The 19,988-nt window shown below is 42.0% G+C and overlaps 1 protein-coding gene across 2 annotated transcripts; it reads right to left on the bottom strand.

Moving 5' to 3' along the window:
• Nucleotides 1–2,954: 2,954 nt before the first annotated feature.
• Nucleotides 2,955–11,135, bottom strand: LOC137287168 (mitochondrial amidoxime-reducing component 1-like). 2 transcript variants are annotated; one of them, XM_067819334.1, is made up of 7 exons: nt 10,861–11,135; nt 9,982–10,149; nt 9,733–9,907; nt 6,356–6,496; nt 6,103–6,167; nt 4,930–5,004; nt 2,955–4,388 (listed from the first exon to the last, which is right to left on the bottom strand). In XM_067819334.1, the coding sequence occupies exons 1-7, from the start codon at nt 11,094–11,096 to the stop codon at nt 4,247–4,249; spliced, it is 1,002 nt and encodes a 333-aa protein (XP_067675435.1). In that variant the 5' UTR covers nt 11,097–11,135; the 3' UTR covers nt 2,955–4,246. The 2 variants fall into 2 exon arrangements, with proteins under 2 accessions (XP_067675435.1, XP_067675437.1); XM_067819336.1 differs by lacking the exon at nt 9,982–10,149 and having other exon boundaries at nt 10,861–11,118.
• Between the last annotated feature and the right edge of the window lie 8,853 nt (nt 11,136–19,988).

Raw genomic sequence — 19,988 nt, 5'->3', positions numbered from 1 at the left:
ACAAACGTGTCCGACATTATTATCGTTTTAGTAAAGAACCGACATTTTGGTATTGTGCAACTTAGTGTAGTTTACTGTTTTGTGATGTTAAGTTTGTTCGACTGGTATATTAACCGTGCTTTTATGCTCTCACGCCTGTATGTGCACCACTGTCAGTATGACGTTGTCGCCTCTCTTTTCTGCAAGCGTTGTGCCGTTTACGCTGAAAGGTCACATGCCTGCTCCAAGTGGTCATAAAATACATCACTGTGGGGTGATGGGGTAGCATAGTGCTTCCTGGAGTGGTGACCGCCGTGATATTGCTGGAACATTGCTAAACGGCATAACGCATTAACTCACTGAAAAGGTTACAATCCCAAACAATAGGGCGCAATATGGCCTTAAGCTGTCATTTCTTAGTAATTTACCTTCAAAGTGAAAGTTGCTAGGTATGTTCCTGGACGTAGGACGTACTCCTACATCGAATCGCATTCTCGCGAAACGTATCTGAACAGAAACATTATCTCAGCAAAACCATCATCTCATCAGAAACATCATCCAATCTGAAACATCACTTCTACAGAAACATCATCTTATCTGAAACATCACCTCAGCAGAAACATCATCTAACCTGAAACATCACCACTACAAAAACATCATCTAACCTGAAACATCACCACTACAAAAACATCATCTAATCTGAAACATCACTTCTACAGAAACATCATCAAAATCTGAAATACCACCTGTACAGAAACATCGTCTAATCTGAAACATCACCTTTGCAGAAACATCACCTCTACAGAAACATCATCTTATCTGAAACATCACCTTAGCAGAAACATCATCTAACCTGAAACATCACCTTTACAGAAACATCATCTTATCTGAAACATCATCTTAGCAGAAACATCACACAAGCAGAATCATCTTCTCATCAGATGATTCCATTCGTTGATTGTGTGTGAACTAGTGATGAGGCGTCTGTAACAGGCGTGGGGTTTAAAGCAAAGCGGTATGCTGGAAACAAGTTTCATGGCTCCAACCTTAAATGTTTCACAGTCCTTGATCAATAGACCATAGAACAGGTACCACAAAACCACGCATATTGACGATCGTCCCCGTTCAACAACAGTAGTACATGTACACAGATGCAAAACCAAGCTGCTCGAAATGGACCTCAACATGGGAATCAAATTGCTGCAATTCATCCGTGCTCATTTCTAGCAGAACAACATCCATACACCCGTCTGGGACATGGTGCGTCAGCATTGATCAGACTAGAGACTATGCAGCTGAAGTTGGACAAGCGCTTCAAGAGGAGTTGGACGATTCCACAACTCACTGATAGGAGAGTCAGATGAATGGAAGTTTGAGAAATCGTTGCTTTAGTATGAACTATTGATCGAAACGCGTTTCTATTGCGAATTGCCCTTTGCGCTCGTTATCGGCTATATCATCTACTACCACTCAGTGAAAAACTGTTCTGATGTGTTCCCTATTCGTTCATTACTATCATACAACTATTTCTTGAAACGTATGTAAAATGTTGAAAACAACTATTGGTTAGTGTTTTTGTTGTTGATGTTACAAATCATTAACTCATTATCGAGGTGAACTTGAACAGTTGTGAAATGCTCCAAATACAATATATCCCACAGAACAGGCAAACTGTATTTGTATATAGGTCATTATTAACAAGATGGATATTCTGAGAGCCTAGCTTCACATACCTTGACCAGTGTGGTGTGGAAGTGACGGAGGTGCTTTTGTTTCATGATCTGCATACAGTGCAAACAGCCAAACTTGAGCATGGGCAGCACCATACCCCGCTTGATCGGCGGGTGTCCCGGCATGCACTGCACCGATGTATGTCTTGGGGCGACGGGCATTGTGCTATGCGTTTCGAGGGACATCCACTTCCTTACACCATCATAGGCAGGTTTCGCAAATTGCACTTGGAGTGTTTTGAAAGTCCTCTACGGCGATCCACAGAATGCCATATGCCAGTGCAATATCTGATGAAGAACACATATATACAGGTATGGCAACTACACCCGCCAGTGCATCCGTTGGTATGTTCCTCGTGGTACAGGCGGATCCACATTGACCGTGGAGCCGGAGATGTACATTCCTACACCTTGTAGCCGTTTTTGCCACTGCGCATCCTCAGGATCTAGCCCGGTTCTGTGACCGCTATGTCGTGACCTGCTGCAGATACTGTAGGCTATTCAACACTTCCCCTCTTGACACCTCAACACACATATCCCATCCCGTTGTCTCGGTATCTATAGCTGGAGCTGTGTGGGTTCATTCTGTATGATCACTCCAGTCATGTGGTTGTATACTACACAGAGAATGGACACTATTTGTATTGGCCTCATGTCTATCCACAGAAAATGCATTCGCCCTGGAATGTGTTGAACATGATATAGATACCTGTTGGGTTCGGTTAACTTGCAATATCCGAAGAACGGAAAGAAAACTCCCAGCTAAGTGAACGGTATTGATTACAGCTGACTGTTGTTGGAAATTGAAGGGAAATGGCTTTGTCGTTATTACTTGGGTGTTAGTTCCCTTTCCAGAGTGACTAGTAAGCGGCTCGACGTGAGCTGGGGACGATGGAGAGGGAGTCTGTGGGTGGGGCATCGCTGCCTGGTTACAAAGCTACCTGTCATGTTACACTCGCGCCAGATTTGTCTCGTCTCCTGCTAATTACAAAATCAATGACGACGTCAAAAGACAGACGTTATTATCAGTGTTTGTGCCTTTCAGGTGTGTGGACAGATAGCGGTATTGAGCAGGCAGGACAATTGCCTCTGATTGATAGTGCGGTGTTATCAAGTAGGACTAAACTCTCGCACTAATTTCCTCTTGTCCAACTCGCGATTCTTCAGAAGTCCTAATATTTCATTTCCAACTAGTTGAGCCATTGATTCACCCCACGGGTGCTATGGAGATTAATAGAAAAAACACGAGCCTCAATGCTTTATGTCTTGAAAACATATAACCATAGTTACATAACAGTCACTGTTACAATCAAAAAGATTATAAATCAAAATCAAAATCAAACCTTTGAAAACAAAACGGGCAAAGAACATCATAAAATATATGTACCCAGTCATTAAGCAGTTACTGAGAGAACTCGTTGCTCTTCGGCAGAAAACATTAGGCATATGCGCTAAATCAAATCAAGGGAACATCATGGGGAAAATATCCAACAGTATCATAACTTCAGTATAGTTTACTGACTGTGTCGTACAACCCTATTACATGTCGCCATTAACAACAGAAACAGACCAACGAACGTTTAGTGTTTCTGTCTGTTAATGAAGATTTGTTACTACCCATCCTTGATACCTCCAGGTTATAAGTTCCGATAAGTCTCCACTATACCCTAGAAGTCTGTATGGCCGATAATGTTATTACCTCCCTTTGCTGGCTCCGCATTCTCACAGTAGCAAATCAGCTCAGCCGCAGTTACAACCGAGCTTGCCAGTGTCAACAGAGATAGCGGTCGCAGTGCGACTAAGATTTGGGGGAAATCATGCAGACAAAACCACAGGCCTGACACTTTAAAAATATATATGCATGAACACCTTCTACCTCTTTCAAGGAACCAAGTTAATGGCCTAGAAAATCTGGGGCAAAAGTGAGTAGTGATTTGTACGCTCAACTTCCCAGCGCAGACACCTAATTGGATAAAAAGTCAGTCAAGGGAGGTAATAAATTACGCCGAATACGCATCCAGGGTATAGTGAATGCTTATCGGAACGTATACCTTGAAGATATCGACGATGGTTACTACCGGGTCGTGGTCATTATGACCATTCTTGTAACTCTTTAAACCGGACAAAATCTGAATGGATGAACCGAAAGGAGATGGACATGAAACATGCCTTGTTTAAACAGCGTAGGTTTAAAAGCCAAGTTCCGTCTTCCCGACTTGTGAAAGCGATGGATCATGTAGAAAGAGATGTTGCTGCCGCTGCTGCTGATGATTGAGGAGATGCAGGTGCAGCGTTAAGTAATTGCTAAAGTACATACGGGAAGACTGTTTCCGAATCGCAAAGTAAACCACGGGTTTCTGCAGTTGCTGTGGGGCGTCCTGTCATAATGTTCACCAGGAAAATAGTAATGATGGTGTATGTGAATTGTGTTCCACGTGAGGAGGTATGCTTGTTTTGCGTGTACTCTCGCTTTATAGAAGTATATACTGAAGCAGCTGTTGTACGGGGACGTAGTTGACGCCTCCATCTCAAGGTTGCTACAAGGACAGGGTCGGACGTTTGATTCTGTGGCCTCTCATGACGTACACCCTGTCTCCGACCTGCACCCGCCCGCCTGTCTCCAGGGCGCAGTATATCCCGAACACTGGAGCACTGCCGTAAGGGGGGATGCGGCGGTATCTGGAATGACTCTGGATTTACTAAAGTATGGTCAAAGGCATTGTGATAAATAATCTGTCTACGGTTTCTACAGATGAATGATAAATTTGAATTTGAAGATATGTGTTTGAAAAAAAAGTCTCCGGATTCTAAAGAATTACCAGAAGAACCAGAAATTTTCGTATGTGCGACAGTTTGTTAGCAGTGTCGTCCAGACAGGGAACGAAACACGAAGCACTGTTAGCTAAAGTAACTCAGAGTGTTGCCACACAGTAAACACATCATGCAAAGGAGTTCACCAAAGCGATATTTATCGCCCATCTCCGGGTGACAGTTCGTACATCGATCTTGAGGTGGCGCATGCCTAGAGAGCAGCCAAGCTCATTATATCTAACAGACGTCTCCAGATTTACTTCCTCTTCACACATAAGGGGACATCGCACATGACTTGGCGTGGAAACTCTGACACGTCTTAATAATGACATTACATTGAAGATAAATATTTTAAAATTGAGTTTTGGATTTCTTTATACCAGTCACGCCTGTAGTACGCTATACATACGTTTTCAGCTTTGTTAGAGGTTGTCTGTCGGGATCTTTTTCTCCTGTCGTGGGGTCAATGGTGGTGATCGGACACCTGGAAACAGCGAAATGTGGATGCAGTAAACACATACATAAGATTGTCTCTAACCCTTCTCCGACATCGACATCGTCCATCTCACCTATGACACCTGTTAACCACCCCGATAGTGACACTGTCTCCCATCTCATGTCTGACACATGTTGACTTATCTGTTATCTGACACTCTCCCCCATCTTACATTCGACATCCGTTAACGACCCTTATTATGACACTGTCTTCTATCTCATCTCTGTCACATGTTGGCCTATCTTCCATCCAACACTCTCGCCAGCTCACCTTCCACGCATGTCTACTACCCTCATCATGACACTGTCCCCATCTCACCTTCGACACACGTCAACCACCGTCATCATGACACTCTCGCCAGCTCACCTTCCACGCACGTCTACTACCCTCATCATGACACTGTCCCCATCTCACCTTCGACACACGTCAACCACCGTCATCATGACACTGTCCCCATCTCACCTTCGACACACGTCAACCACCGTCATCATGACACTGTCCCCATCTCACCATCGACACACGTCAACCACCCTCATCATGACACTGTCCCCATCTCACCTTCGACACACGTCAACCACCGTCATCATGACACTCTCGCCAGCTCACCTTCCACGCACGTCTACTACCCTCATCATGACACTGTCCCCATCTCACCTTCGACACACGTCAACCACCGTCATCATGACACTGTCCCCATCTCACCTTCGACACACGTCAACCACCGTCATCATGACACTGTCCCCAGCTCACCTTCCACGCACGTCTACTACCCTCATCATGACACTGTCCCCATCTCACCTTCGACACACGTCAACCACCGTCATCATGACACTGTCCCCATCTCACCTTCGACACACGTCAACCACCGTCATCATGACACTCTCGCCAGCTCACCTTCCACGCACGTCTACTACCCTCATCATGACACTGTCCCCATCTCACCTTCGACACACGTCAACCACCGTCATCATGACACTGTCCCCATCTCACCTTCGACACACGTCAACCACCCTCATCATGACACTGTCCCCATCTCACCTTCGACACACGTCAACCACCCTCATCATGACACTGTTCCCATCTCACCTTCCACACACGTCTACTACCCTCATCATGACACTGTCTCCAATCTTGACCTCCAGCCAGTTGTCCTGTAAATATGAGACCATCACACGAATAAGCGGTTCGTCACGGGATGGCTGGCTCAAAGTATGTAGTCTATGGTAAACAAGAGACTATGTAACGTCCATACTTTTACATTGACTTGCGTCACAAACGTAGGCATGGATGTTTAGGTCCAATTTTAGGCTAATTAACTTATTTGTTATACTGCTCTGACCTCATCAAACGGTGGTGTTCCTTCGATGGCGATGTTGGGTCGAAAGTTGAGCATGGAAATCGGGGAGTCTAGACGCTGGTTCAGATCATGGAGGGAACTGGCTGATGTCATCAAGTATGACGTCAAGTAGCTGAACGCTGTCTGAACATCACATTGAGTCAACTTGTTTGAGTGACATTATTTGGAACTTAGAAAGTAAGATATTGACAAGCTTTATGGATACTTGCTTGACAACGATAAAAGAACCCGTGTCGAAACGTCGCATCATCTGAATAAATAAGCGTAACAAACGAGCTGCATTTGCATTTGAATTTTACAGGGAGCACCAGTATGCTACCATATATAACACGAAGATCTTCTGGAAGTCATTTACTGTTAACAACCCCGAACTAGAATGTCTACCATTGCGTTTTCGTGAATGGTTATCTTTTGACTTTGCACATTGTAACGTACACTTCGCACATTGTAACGTACACTTCGCACATTGAAATGTACACTTCGCACATTGTAATGTACACTTCGCACATTGTAATGTACACTTCGCACATTGTAATGTACACTTCGCACATTGTAACGTACACTTCGCACATTGTAAGGAAAGCAATGCTTTCGAAGTTTTTTTTCTGATTACATGCTGTACTAAGTTGCGCTCCAGTGTATCATATCGCAATTCCTATATTACATGGGACCTCGAGTTCATAGTAACCCATTCATTCCATTCATGGTATCAGCATCTATTTAATGACAACATTAATTCTGTCACTGATGCAGACACAAGACAGACATTATCCACATAATTTCAAAGGCTAATATCTGTGTAACTTAACAGCAACTATTCATATCCATTCTCCTAATCACCGCATATTGTACACAGACATATCAACCGATCCATACCTCTCTGTCACTTTCATAAATTACTGTGTATGACTTGACATCAACCTCTGTTCATCCCCTTGTCGTATTTGCCATCACATCAGTAAGTCCAAGGAGATGACATTGTCACTGCCAGTTGTCTCTTCGCCAGTACATTGCTGTCTGTACCTACATTTATCTTACCTCACACAGAAATCTCTTGTATTACTTTCAATGTATCCCACTTACAAGCGAGGTACATAGCAATGTACCCCACTGCCAATGGCAAATCATTCGGTACTTGTTTGTGGCCAAGTGCGGGTGATTCTATCAACATATCACACAAGAGAGTATCAAGTCCAGTTATATATTCAATGAGTTTCGGCATTATGAAACACATGGAGCAGCCTCACAGTTTAGCTTCCCTCTCTCTCCGTGCTCATACCCACACTCTCTCCGTGCTCATACCCACACTCTCTCTGCGCTCACACCCACACTCTCTCTGTCCCTCTGTCCTATCAGTCTCTATAGCTTTATCCCCAAACACTAGCCCATGTGTAAAGAATCTCCCCATTACCTTAAGTATTTAGGGGAAAATCACACTGTCACATGTTCATCTCGAATAACATTGAATTACACATGATGCACTGAAATTACCGATATTTTGCGAATGCAAATCGATCCCAGAAAGATCTTATTCCGGGTATGAGGTATTACTGTATAGCAGCAAGATCTTATTTCAGGTATGAGGTTTTATTGAATCCTGACAAGATCTTTTTCCGGGTATGGCGTATTACTGTATGTCAGGAAGATCTTGTTCCGGGTATGAGGTCTTATTGAATCTCAGTGAGACCTTATGCCGGGTAAGTGGTTTTACTGTATCTATGCAAGATCGTCCTGGTGTTAGGTTTTGTTGTAGTGCAGCGAGATCATATCCCAGGTACGAAGTTTCATTGTAGTGGAACAGCAAAGTGTTATTCCGGGTATGGCGTATTACTGTATCCCAGTAAGATCGTATTCCGGGTATGAGGTTTCCTGTATCCCAGCAAGATCCTATTTCGGGTATGGCGTATTACTGCATCCCAATAAGATCCTATTCTGGATAAGATTTTTCACATTTTCCTAGCAGGAAAGTGTAAGTTGAGTGGTGGATGAACCAATTTTGTAAACTCCTGATTAGTTAGGTACTTCGTATCACAGAACTGGTTGGAAAGAAGAGATTCATAGACGGTACCGCGTTTGCTGTCGAAATGCAACTTTATGTGTGATATCAAAGACAAATTTACACATTTTGTTTCCACATTTCAAAAGTTGGATGAAAAAAACTCTCCTCTTTTGATATGGTTAAACCTGAAGGAAATCAGTGACTTCACGTATTTCACCCTTACATAACATAGGAAGCTACCAGGTTCTGCTGCCGGATGAGAAGTGCGAGACAGGCAGATTTATGAAGATTATCTTGACATTTAGCACTTGGACTATGAGTATTTTACGACACTTCTGATTGTTTCTAAACATACACATCTCGAAGGCCACACTGGCCACACTAAGTTATGTAGTTTTACCTTAAACCGGCATAATAATGGCATGAGAAACACGGTGGTTTAAAGTAGAGATAGCTCTCGGTGCTGATCGTCCTGTCACCCTGAGAACCCTGAGTAATTGTGCTGGCATCCCTTTCCGATCCACTCTCTTACCATAGCTGTTACTTGTCACATCTTCCTACGTAACCTCTGTTTTAATACGACCCTTTCATGGTGCGAGTATTCAAGACTCGTGATTGGAGGCAATCAGATTTAGTAGTTCAATCAGCAACCTTGTTTCAAAAGTAATCGTTCGAAAGACCTCGGATGCATCGTGAAAACTAGAACCTCTTCCCGAGCGCGATACTCCAATGCTTCTTCTAGACAGAACTCAGTCATGTCATTTTTGTTTCTCCACATTGCTTGCATTTGTCAAGTTGAATCTAAGTCGATGTAACACGTGTTCTGATTAGACAGAAAAAAGGGAGATAAATCTGCTGCCATTTTTTTGCCTCTAGGGGATTTTATGAGAACCGCCAAATATGGCCGTATTAGAACAGAGGTTCGTAGGAAGATATGTCAAGTAACCACTGTGGGAAGAGAATGTTTCCGATCCATTACCAGCTTGCGCAAAGATACCTAGTCTTCTACTCTTCGTATGTGGAATGGTGCGTGTGCATGTGTTAGTGTGTGTATGGTGTGTACTCATATTCACACCAAATACTACAATTTCGACATTTTGGCATTTTCCAGCAATAGAGAAGTTTCGGCTCTAGAGAAAGTTCTCCTTTCGGAAGTTGTTGGTTTGGAAGAACACCTTGATAGCCACCCGTTCTAGTTGGTCGTCAACTTACCATGTCCCCCTCACGGACGTTATTGGTCCAGAACACCTCGATAGCTATACGTTCTAGTGTGTCGTCAACTTACCATATCCCTTTCAAGGATGTTATTGGTCCAGGAGAACACCTGCTATGTATACGTTCTACAGTGTCTTCAACTTACCATGTCTCCCTCACGGGCGTTATTAGTCCAGGAGAACACCTTGTCGGCGGCGTCTCGCTTGGTTAGATAACTAGGGGAATACACAAGACGCAGGTTGTCGTAGCCGAGGAAGGTGTTCAGCCAGGAGGCAGCCACATCCCCACAGTCGATAACGTCCATGTTGACACCATAGATTCTGGAAGATGAGAAGTCGTGTTACCGAGGCGGTTGGTCATGTTCGCCTGTCTGTCCTTCTTGTCAGCTACTCACCTGCAAGATATAACACTTGTAAAGTCGGCCATGTAAAGCGTCAGGCTAGGCATGTTGGGCGCGTCAAGCCGCAAGTCACCGTTACCAAGTGGAGTGGTTGAGATGAGAGTCATCCGGAACTCAGTTTTCATGTTGCACATATACCCATCTTTGATCACCATCCAGTGTCTGCAGATACCAACCGATTAATGTCACAAACTTCTGAAAACATTGCAGTTTTCACAAAATACGACACTGTTATGTGTATGTTAATAATAGGTCAGCAGCCATGATGTGATATATACATCTATGTGTCTTCCGAATCTATATTCATACCTTCTGAATGCCGATCCAACGTTACCTATCTACTCTTGAAATGTCAAAAAAATGACACTCTGCATCCTCGCTGGGACAATAGCTTACATCATTGCGCGATATTTCTTAAATCTAAACCATGCACCAACATATAGAAAATCTTCACTTGTACATTGATATGCCGAGGTTATAGCTGAGTGTGAGGTAAGCCGACTACCAGCTCTGCCCAGAGTCACACATCACACATCGTCTTCATCCCAGCAGTACCAGACGGGATACTTATCAGCTGTGTTCTGCAAGTCTGGAATGTCTTGTGAGCAGGAAAGTCTTGTTTACTTTACAAAAATCAATCATTTCATAAAACAGTATAAAGGTAACGTTTAATGCTTCATCTCCATACACTGAATCGTATCCCAATTGCGTAGATCGATGCTCATGCTGTTGATCGCTAGATTGTTTGATGCAAATCAGATTATTAGCATGTAGCAGGAATATTGCTGAATGCGGCGTAAAACTAAACTCATTCACTCACCACTCTGTAACATTTTCACGTGTACTTCAACTAAAGCTGTTACTTTAAGTTACCTGTCTAAAAGTCCCTGATAACTGAGTCCTAGCGGAGTAGCTTGAGCTTCCTGGCACTCAATGGCTCCACATGACTTGACTGGGAAGGTGTACAGAGCATGCACCCGGCCCACACATTCAAACATCTCACTCCTCTTCTTCCGCAGCCAACTCAGGGCAGTCAGTTTGATGCCTGAGACTATGATGAAGAAAGAGAACAGCCCCAAAGGGGACTGATTTATGTCTACCGCGAACATGTGTCCTGTATGATATCCAGGTGTTTGTGAAGGTCGTGATACTGTATCGCTGTTATCTGCTTACTGCGCTACGGTGCAGTGTTGAGGCCATAAACCTAACGCATCTGCCTAGCACTGAACAGGTACAGCAACGGGAGAAGTGGCCCTGTGGACATCCATACATCAGATCAAATGACGCTCCATATCAACTGATCGGAAATATTCTCACGTACACTTAATACACGTGTTCAAGAGTTAACAGAATCACCTGTCGTGATGGCTTGTCGGATTCCCTTTTTTCTTTGCTCGTTTTCCATTTCTAATGTGCCAAAACTGTGTACACATAACCTGTAGGAAAACTGCGGAATGAAAAATATACGGGATGATGCATTTCTGCTTATCACTGACTGCACGATGTACTACACTGGGTAAATACATCTAAATTTCTTCATGAGTGTTTGTATGTAATACCTACGTTAAAGGGGTGGAGTGATTCACAATACAACTTGTAATTTGCCAAGTGATCAGCTGATCATGAGGTCTCGGATAATACTAATTCATTAACATCTTAAACAGATACCTTCATTTCCAGGAAGAAGAATAAAGTGTCTCATATAAGTAATTTGTTGAGATGTTAATTCTGTAAAATATAATAGAAGGTAAAAGATAGTGACGCAGTGAGATAATATTAAGTGGACATTCATAAGTGGAGATTGTTATAGGAAAACATGGTAGAAACCCGCTAGGGATATGGATTTTTCATGGCACTTTTGGTAATATGTAAAAAGCTTTTAATCAACTGAGGATAAATCATTAGAAGACCTATCATTTATGTCTAGTTTGTTTAAGAGCTCATATCTGATTTCCTTATAAAAACTATATTCAGCAAGAATGTTACAAAATTTGCATGTGCGATTTTCTAATGGAGTTTCTGGTCATGTAAAACGTCCAAATTCATCTTCTACCGGCAAAGATCCGCATCGTGACTTGCGGATACGTCAAAGGGAACAAATTAAGACTAGCTTTACATAATATTCAACAGAAAGAATGTGCTTGAATAAGCAATAAGTACGTAGTTTGTTTCCACTGGGCAAGTTACAATCATTCCACAAACCAAGAAGCTAGTCATTGTGGTCCTTCAGTATAAGCCAGTCTTTAACACATAAATATTAAGAATCAGTAACATCACGAATGTCAGTAAATGTGAACTATGAACTAAGCAGAAAGTTTTCACTTGTTATGCTATGACTTACGAAATTTGCTCGACCATTTAGTGATACGCATATTTCTCCTTCTTGGGAAAAAGCATGATCCAGTCCTACCCTCAACTCCACCTTTTGATGAACTTCCTGGATCTTTCAATGAGTTTTTTCCTGGCAAGATTGACAAAATCCAATCTACAGTGAAAGGCACTATAGGCTCCAGTCCGATATTCCTACTGATACACAGTTTTCTGGTACACTACTGTTGGCGTTTCAATCATTTACTGAAAACGATATCATGAAGGTCATTTCTGGATCCAAGCCAGCGACATGTCCATTGTACCCGATTCCAAAGATACTTGATACTTGATTATCAAAGATACTTGAGAGAGCAGTCAGTATGCGACTCATGGATCATGGATCATTTCCCTGCCTTTTCACTTTTGGATAAATTCCAGTCGGCCTCAGAGTCTCCAGTGACTTGCTCACAGCTGCTTATGAAGGCAAACTTGTTCCTCTCATCTTGCTTGACCAGCAACTCCATCTGGAAAAACTGAAGGGTTAAATTTGGAATCCACGGGGTACCCCTCATCTGGTTACGATCCTGTCGTGAAAGCATAAGTCAAACTGTTCTGTTAGAAAACATCCAGTCACGAACCTCCTTGGTCCACTGTGATGTATCCCAAGGATCGGCAATCGGTTTTTTTTCTTATTATAGCATACACGACCCACGTTGTGGACGTAATTGACAAACATGGCATTTGCCACCATTTGTTTGCAGATGGCACCCAACTTCAGAACAAGTCAACTCCCAAAGACACATTGGTCTTCATAAAATAACAGACTGTACTAAGGATGTGAAGTCATGAATGACAAACAACATGCGGTGACAAAACTGAAGCGACAGTTGTTAGATCCAGGCAGACGCAAAACAAATAACCGCTAGTACATCTGCAGAGATACAGCTAGTGGTCTCGGTTAAAGACCTCGGAGTTACACGTGACTCACAACTAGCGATGGACACCCAACGTTTATCAACTCCGCAGAATAAGCTTCTTTCATCTACAAGCCATTGGTAGCATGCGTCATCTCATCAGTCGTGATGCAGTGCATGGTCTGGTTCAGTGACTTGTTGTATCAAGAACTGATTATTGTAATAGTCATTCCATTACCTACAAAGGAACTAAATGTAAGAGCCATCAACCATGACATGTGCTTGTTTAAGGCGTATAACTAATGGTTCGTATGACTAATGGTTGGTATGACTAATGGAATGACACCGGCTCACACACGCATTTTAGTAAAGCCATAAGGAAGTCTTTGCACATATCACTAGTTTAAGATCTTATCAAATATCATTATTGCATACTGATCAGTTTGCAGCGAAAACAATACATATTTAACAATACCTGGGATAGTGAATATGATATAGTTTGGCCTGTTGGTAGAGTAAATCCTCTTCATGATACAGGTGTTTTAACTGACTAAACAGGAATAACTCGGGTTTGTACCTTTTGTAAAATATTCACTTTTATTATCGGTAAAAGACTTCTGTCTTTGGTCGATGCCAATGATTAAATTTCTGAATCTCAGACTGGATTTAGGGAAGGCTATTCAGCAGTTGATGATGTGCTTATCATACAATATCTGATACGGCAATGAGCAGCACATGGTTGGTATTTTAAACATTACGTGTCGACTTACTTAACATTCGATTCTGCACTCAGGTATAAAGTATGGAGTTTATTGGATGCATGTGGACGTATGTTAGAATATGTGTTCGAAATGCAAATTTGCCATGGATGTAGTGAGTCAATTTCTGTTTCCCTTTTTCATAAATAAATTAGCAGTTCTGCAAACGACATTCCTTTACCATCTAGGTATTGTTTAAATGTTCTTATTATGATTAGCTGATGGCATTTTCGTGTTTCAAGCCGATAACTAACAAACGCAAATTGACGCATTAAGAAAGAATTTTGATAATTACAAATTCACCGTTAGTTTAGTCAAAACTAAACCAATCGTATTGACAAATAGTTGTAAAAAATGAAAAATGGTTATTTAATGGCGAACCTTTAATGAACAAGGTGTTCATTTCAGTAGCAGAAAATAATTAAGAGAAGCATCTGTCGAGGCCAAGAAACTGTAGCGTATTTATTTTTTTCTATAAAATATACAATGCTCAATGAAATAAGTTTCTCTGGTTTTGTTCATGTTAACATTTCTCCATTTTTTTCTTTACGGCGCTGAACTATGGTTATTAAAGCAAGTCATTGTGCGGCGTAAAACTAAGCTCACTCACTCCTCCATTCTTGAAAGAATATTTCATTCTTACGAACCGTAAAGAAAAAATGGAGAAAAGTTAACATTCTATGCATTCTATGTTTTACAAATAAAATAAATATTTCCTTGTCCTCGACAGATGCTTTGCTTATGTTTTTAGACTAATTTTAGATACTTAATAACCGACAGTAGTTAATTTCTTAATAATACTGAACATTTATATTGCGCAAAACCCAGTCATTAAGTGGGGTGCTCAAAGCGCTTCAAAATAATAATGTTGAGTAGAGTTGATAGTGTATTGACAACAGATGCCTTTTAAGATGTGATTTGAACTTGGCATGTTTTAAGGTGCAGGACAGGTCAATTCACAGATACAATGATTTTGCTTTCAGATCGCAGTTGTCTAGGTGGGTTGTAGGTGGGTTGTTCTTGTATATTATGCAGAGTACTTCAAACACTATCCTAGCCTCACCTTGAAGCTAGTGTAATGACGTCAGTATCGGCGTCATGTGAGAGTACGTTGGAGCTTGCCGCCACATCCTCAGTGATTCTTAGCTGATGCCATGAAGCAAACTGCTCCCATAGTCCAGTCTCGAGAGTACCAACTAATGTCTTGGTTGCATCAAATGATATCAGATAACAAATTTGACTAGCACATCTAGGATGATAAAAACAGGTCTTGCTCAAATTGTCAACTTGAGAATCCATGGACCTGTCCGTGTCAAAGTAGGCGAAAAAAAGGACTTTTTTTACCTTGGGTAAATATCTATGACAGAGTTATCTGTCACAAATTTGAAGGTCTTGTCAGTTGCCGTCGCCTAGAGCCTACCAATAAAGCCTGAGGTTTTCCATCAATAAGTTTGAAATTACTAGATGTCATCCATGGTTTTACATCTGATGCAAATACATCTGGTTTCTGAAGAGATTCATCAACTTGTGAAAGTTTGTTTGTTTGTTTGAACTTATTTCAGTCAATGTTGAAAGGGATTGGGCAGTTAATGTAACTTATTACCACTCGCTCCCATCAAAAACGTGAACAATAATGAATGAACGTAAGGAATGGATGTAATAATGTTAATGTTAACACATGCTTGGAGACCCAGATCATGCTGGTTTATGATTGGTATGTATCACAAATAGATCCCAGTGGTACTCCACATGTAAGACTGGCACAGAGAAATTGTTGGTATCCGGTAAGAGTTCCTCCCGTTCCCCAAACCCATATTATATAATTAAATTGATATATACTAGAATCATTAACCAAACCTAGCACAAGAATTCCTAGAAGACTCACAAAATAAACTAGCTGCAACTAAAATAAGTATTGAGTAAAGACTTGAACCACTTAGTGTTACCCTGTTAGTCTGCGGAAGAAAGAATATAGGGGAACGGGAGGAACTCTTTCCCGTCTCCTATGACAACATTCTGATTTCGGTCGGAGCATGTTTTTTTTAAACATTTAACAGTTTTATTGTTCGGTTGAACAAGTTCATTTACATCCAGCGGATTACTAAAATTGCAGACTGTGCAATATCTCTTCTAAACTCTTCAAAGGTCACATTTTTTACATTACGACTTTTTAATTTCACCATATTTCGGGACATTGTTATTACAAAATGGTCCGACAATTCCAGATCAGAAACTGTAGTGTCCATTACGATGGAACCATATATACATTCATTCTGGTACCCGTGAAGATCCGGGTTTGATTGATCTATTGCGTAGGTCGATACTCACGCTCGTGATCACTAGATTGTCTGGTCCATGCTCGATTATTCACAGACCGCCGCCACATCGCCTTGAGAATATTTCCCTCCATAGTAGAAAACGGCTTACAACCTAAACTTTGGCTTGCATACTATACACGCTCGCGTTTTATTTCAGTTCACGTGCTGTTGTATGTGTTATTGACAGATGCCAGCGATCGGGCAGAATGCGCCCTACTTTTCGTGAACATCTGATATCACTATTTGATAATGATTCACAGACACATGCTTTGACATCGTCCCCAATATTATCAATCGCTAGATCGTCTGGTCCACTCGACTGTTTGCAGGTCACGTTACAATGTCATACTGCTGAATGCGGCGCCTAACAAACATATTCATGATATGCCCTGATTCCCTTTTTCCCTTCATCAATTAAGCTGAGGGGCAACCTCCCATTGCATGGAGGATGCTGTGGGTCTGTTTCGGCATTTAAGGCTCAAACAAGAGGTCTACAAAACGTTTCGCCTCTTTGCTTTTTGCATGGTATTAGAAGTTCATATGTTCGTCAAGCCAGATTAATATATATGACCAGCACGATTGTCTGAGACTGATATAGAATAAATTAAATATTAAACTGATTCAGAATGTGGTTGCCGACGTGAGAATACTACACAGTATATAATTACAGTCAACTTTACATTACAAAGAGAAATACTATGTTATGGAGAGATATTGTACCTAACTCAGTATAATTAGACCTAAATCTCATTAACATGATAAAATTATGACAATTACAAGTGACAGCCACAACACCACTTACTGTAACTGGACAGTATTGAAACCAGCCGGTGAATGCAATGTTTCGCAATTTGGTGATTTTTCATGGCAATTCAGTAAAACGTAGTAATAAATACAGTAGTATAGGGAATGACAGTTCTGGACCACTTTCAAGAAATGTCTCTACAAAGCCTTATTTACTAAATAAGGCTTTGGTTGGGGCCTTAGATCTTGCTACTATTACCCCTACTACAAAAAGGTTGGGTGTCTATGAAACAGTTTACCGTGTATTGGTTGGAGGTAACACTGTGCCGTACGGTACGATCAATAATTCTTCTCTTACAAACCCCCTACCCGGCCAATCCCTCAAGTAGTACAAGTTAGGTTCGTCGGCTTTCATATCCACTTTATCTATGTTGTAAGTTTTGACTGACCATATAGGATCGGTGGCTCGCTTACGGCTATCGCCCTCGTGTTCCCCCTACTACTTAACGTCTGTGCCTATGTCATGTTTATATCGATGAAACAGTTTAACGTGAACCGCCTACGATCTCTTTGGTGTTCATAATAAAGGCTTGCTGGGCTTTTTGTATCCCCTGTTCTATGTACTTTTTTTTCTCGTCCTCGCTGATAGCAGACTTACGAGACTTGGACCGAATATCTTGTTTCATTCCGTTATATTTTTTGAGTTCAGATAGGATTGAACGAAACTCCTCTTCTGAGATCTTACTGTCAGAGAGTGCAGTGGAAATTCGCTCACTCACTGTGTTCAGCTTTGCTTCGGCCAGAACCCTGATCTCGTCGTGTTTCAATGCCTTACGATTAAGTCTGCGTGATACTAACTTAAGCGCCAACCCTGCCAACCCTGCCACCCCAGCTGTTATTTCAATACCTAGCACTATAGGTGCAGCCACGATGGTAGCTAATAATCCAACGCCTGCCGCCCCTAGTCCCATGCTGGTTGCCATAAGGGTAGTGTCAGCCCCGTCCACGATATTGAAAGCTCTATTGTACTTTTTACATAGTGCTTTCCGCGTGTCACGGTCTTGTTCTAGTTGACGTTTCACATCACATAACTGCCTCAAGCGGAACCCATCTACGGTTTCCAGCGTCTTCGCTACTTCCTCTACGACTGGGTACAGACCCATCCTATAATATATATTTTGAAAGATATTTTAATTGGGTTTCAGTTAATACTCTATTAATGTATTTGAAGTCTACAAGATCTAGACTACTACTCAGGGCAATAGGTGAGAGGTCAATAGACTTTCCTGTTGTAATAAAAACCCCACTGAGGCTTATTAAGCGGTTTATAGGACCCGTGGGGGTATCCTGTTGTATAACAATACGACAATATTGGTCTAGGTGTTCTTTATACCAGTGTATTGACACCCCGGGTAAAATTTGGTGTACTCTTGAGGTGTTTTCATTGTCTAAAACCCAAAAGAAGACTTCTATGATGAGTGTGAAAGGGGAGTATATATCAAGAGTTATGTTTAAAGAATACTTGTTAAATACTAATTTATTTTTTACTACAGACCTTAACCTATTTTTTTCGGTATTAGTAGTTCCTATGAAAACCCCTTCCGGAATGAAATCCCCGATCCAGACACCGTTGTTCCTAATCTTAGAGATAAACTCATTTTCGTCTATTATGATATAAGGTGAGGCGAGTGTTAAGTTGATCAGCCATTTGGGCTCTTTTAAATCTGATAACGGCACCAGTCTGTACACGTTGTCTTTGAAGTGCAGGATGTATAATTCATCTTCCTCACCAGGCTGATCGAATCCCTCCGTATCTCCTAGGTCGTTAAGCGTAGTGTTGGGTCGATGACTGGTCATTATTATACTATTTACGATATAATTTCCAACTGGTTTTTTGATAATAGTTCAGGGGTGAACTTCATACCCATGAAGTGTATGTTGTCAGGCAGGAAGATCTTGGTTAGTGATATCTTGTTTTCCACGATCACGTTGACCCCCTCCAGACTGGTGTCGGCTCCAACACCCACCCGCACGTAAACGTTGCAAACTTGATACTGGTGTCGTTTCACCCACCCGAGTTTGATCCCCTTCACGATCTCAACATCATTCCCCGATGGTTCCCCTAGGTAGACTTTGATGATCAGTGTTGAGTTTGCCGGTAGACTCTCTAGTATCTTGACCACGCCTTCGAATTCAGACACCAACTGCAATGTCACGTTTTGTATGGCCGGTTTACTCGATAGCATGTGGGCTGCCATAGTGTTGACTGGGCTGACGACTACGCTACGTCTCTGAGTTGGGACATAAGCCACAAGCAGGGTTCCATTGTTCACGACTTTATTTAGGTGGTTGTCTTTGTTATCCGTAAACACGTAAGGGGAGACGAGTCTAATATTGAGAAACCAGTCGTCGTTATCGGGTAACAACACCCACTTGTTATCTTCAGTGAAGACGAGCATATATGGTTTGTTTTGGGCGACGGTAGTGCTCTCAACATCGTCTAAGTCGAACAGTTTACCACCGAACGATGGGTATATTATCCAATTATTATCACCGGTGTTGACAAGGGCGTACTTAGTGTTGACTGTTGCTCTTGTGGTATCTACTATATCACTTAGGGTTCCACCGGAGGGGATTTCAACGCGTTTGTAAATGTTGTTTTTCAGTTGCAAGGCGTACGATTTACCATCTACTCCGGGAGCGTCGAAACCGCGCGTGTCTCCGAGGTCGGAGATCCCGATATTGACGCATTTTTTCACTCCGGGCCCTTGTGCGCTGGTCATTTTACATGAAGCGTTAAGCTGAGGTATCCTATATTTACAGGATTATGATTTATATCTAACACCGATATTGTCAGCTCAGGTATGTTGCCCTGGGTTAATCTCTTATACTGCCGTGGTGAAAACGACTCGGTTCTACCGTCGTTGTATTTCTCAGTTTTCACCGGCACTGCTCTC

The sequence above is a fragment of the Haliotis asinina genome, chromosome 6, assembly GCF_037392515.1.
Source record: "Haliotis asinina isolate JCU_RB_2024 chromosome 6, JCU_Hal_asi_v2, whole genome shotgun sequence".
In the NCBI taxonomy this organism is placed as follows: Eukaryota; Metazoa; Mollusca; class Gastropoda; order Lepetellida; family Haliotidae; genus Haliotis; species Haliotis asinina.
The sequence above is the reverse complement of the archived record's forward strand: the minus strand, read 5'-3'. Positions and strand labels throughout refer to the sequence as shown.

Excerpts from the sequence above, each read along its gene's own strand:
- LOC137287168 (XM_067819334.1), bottom strand. The coding sequence starts at position 11,096 with ATGTTCGCGGTAGACATAAATCAGTCCCCTTTGGGGCTGTTCTCTTTC. Across the intron at positions 10,150-10,860 it reads TATCAGGGACTTTTAGACAG|ACACTGGATGGTGATCAAAG; the intron begins GTAACTTAAAGT and ends TGGTATCTGCAG. Across the intron at positions 5,005-6,102 it reads GTAGTAGACGTGTGTGGAAG|GTGTCCGATCACCACCATTG; the intron begins GTGAGATGGGAA and ends CGCTGTTTCCAG.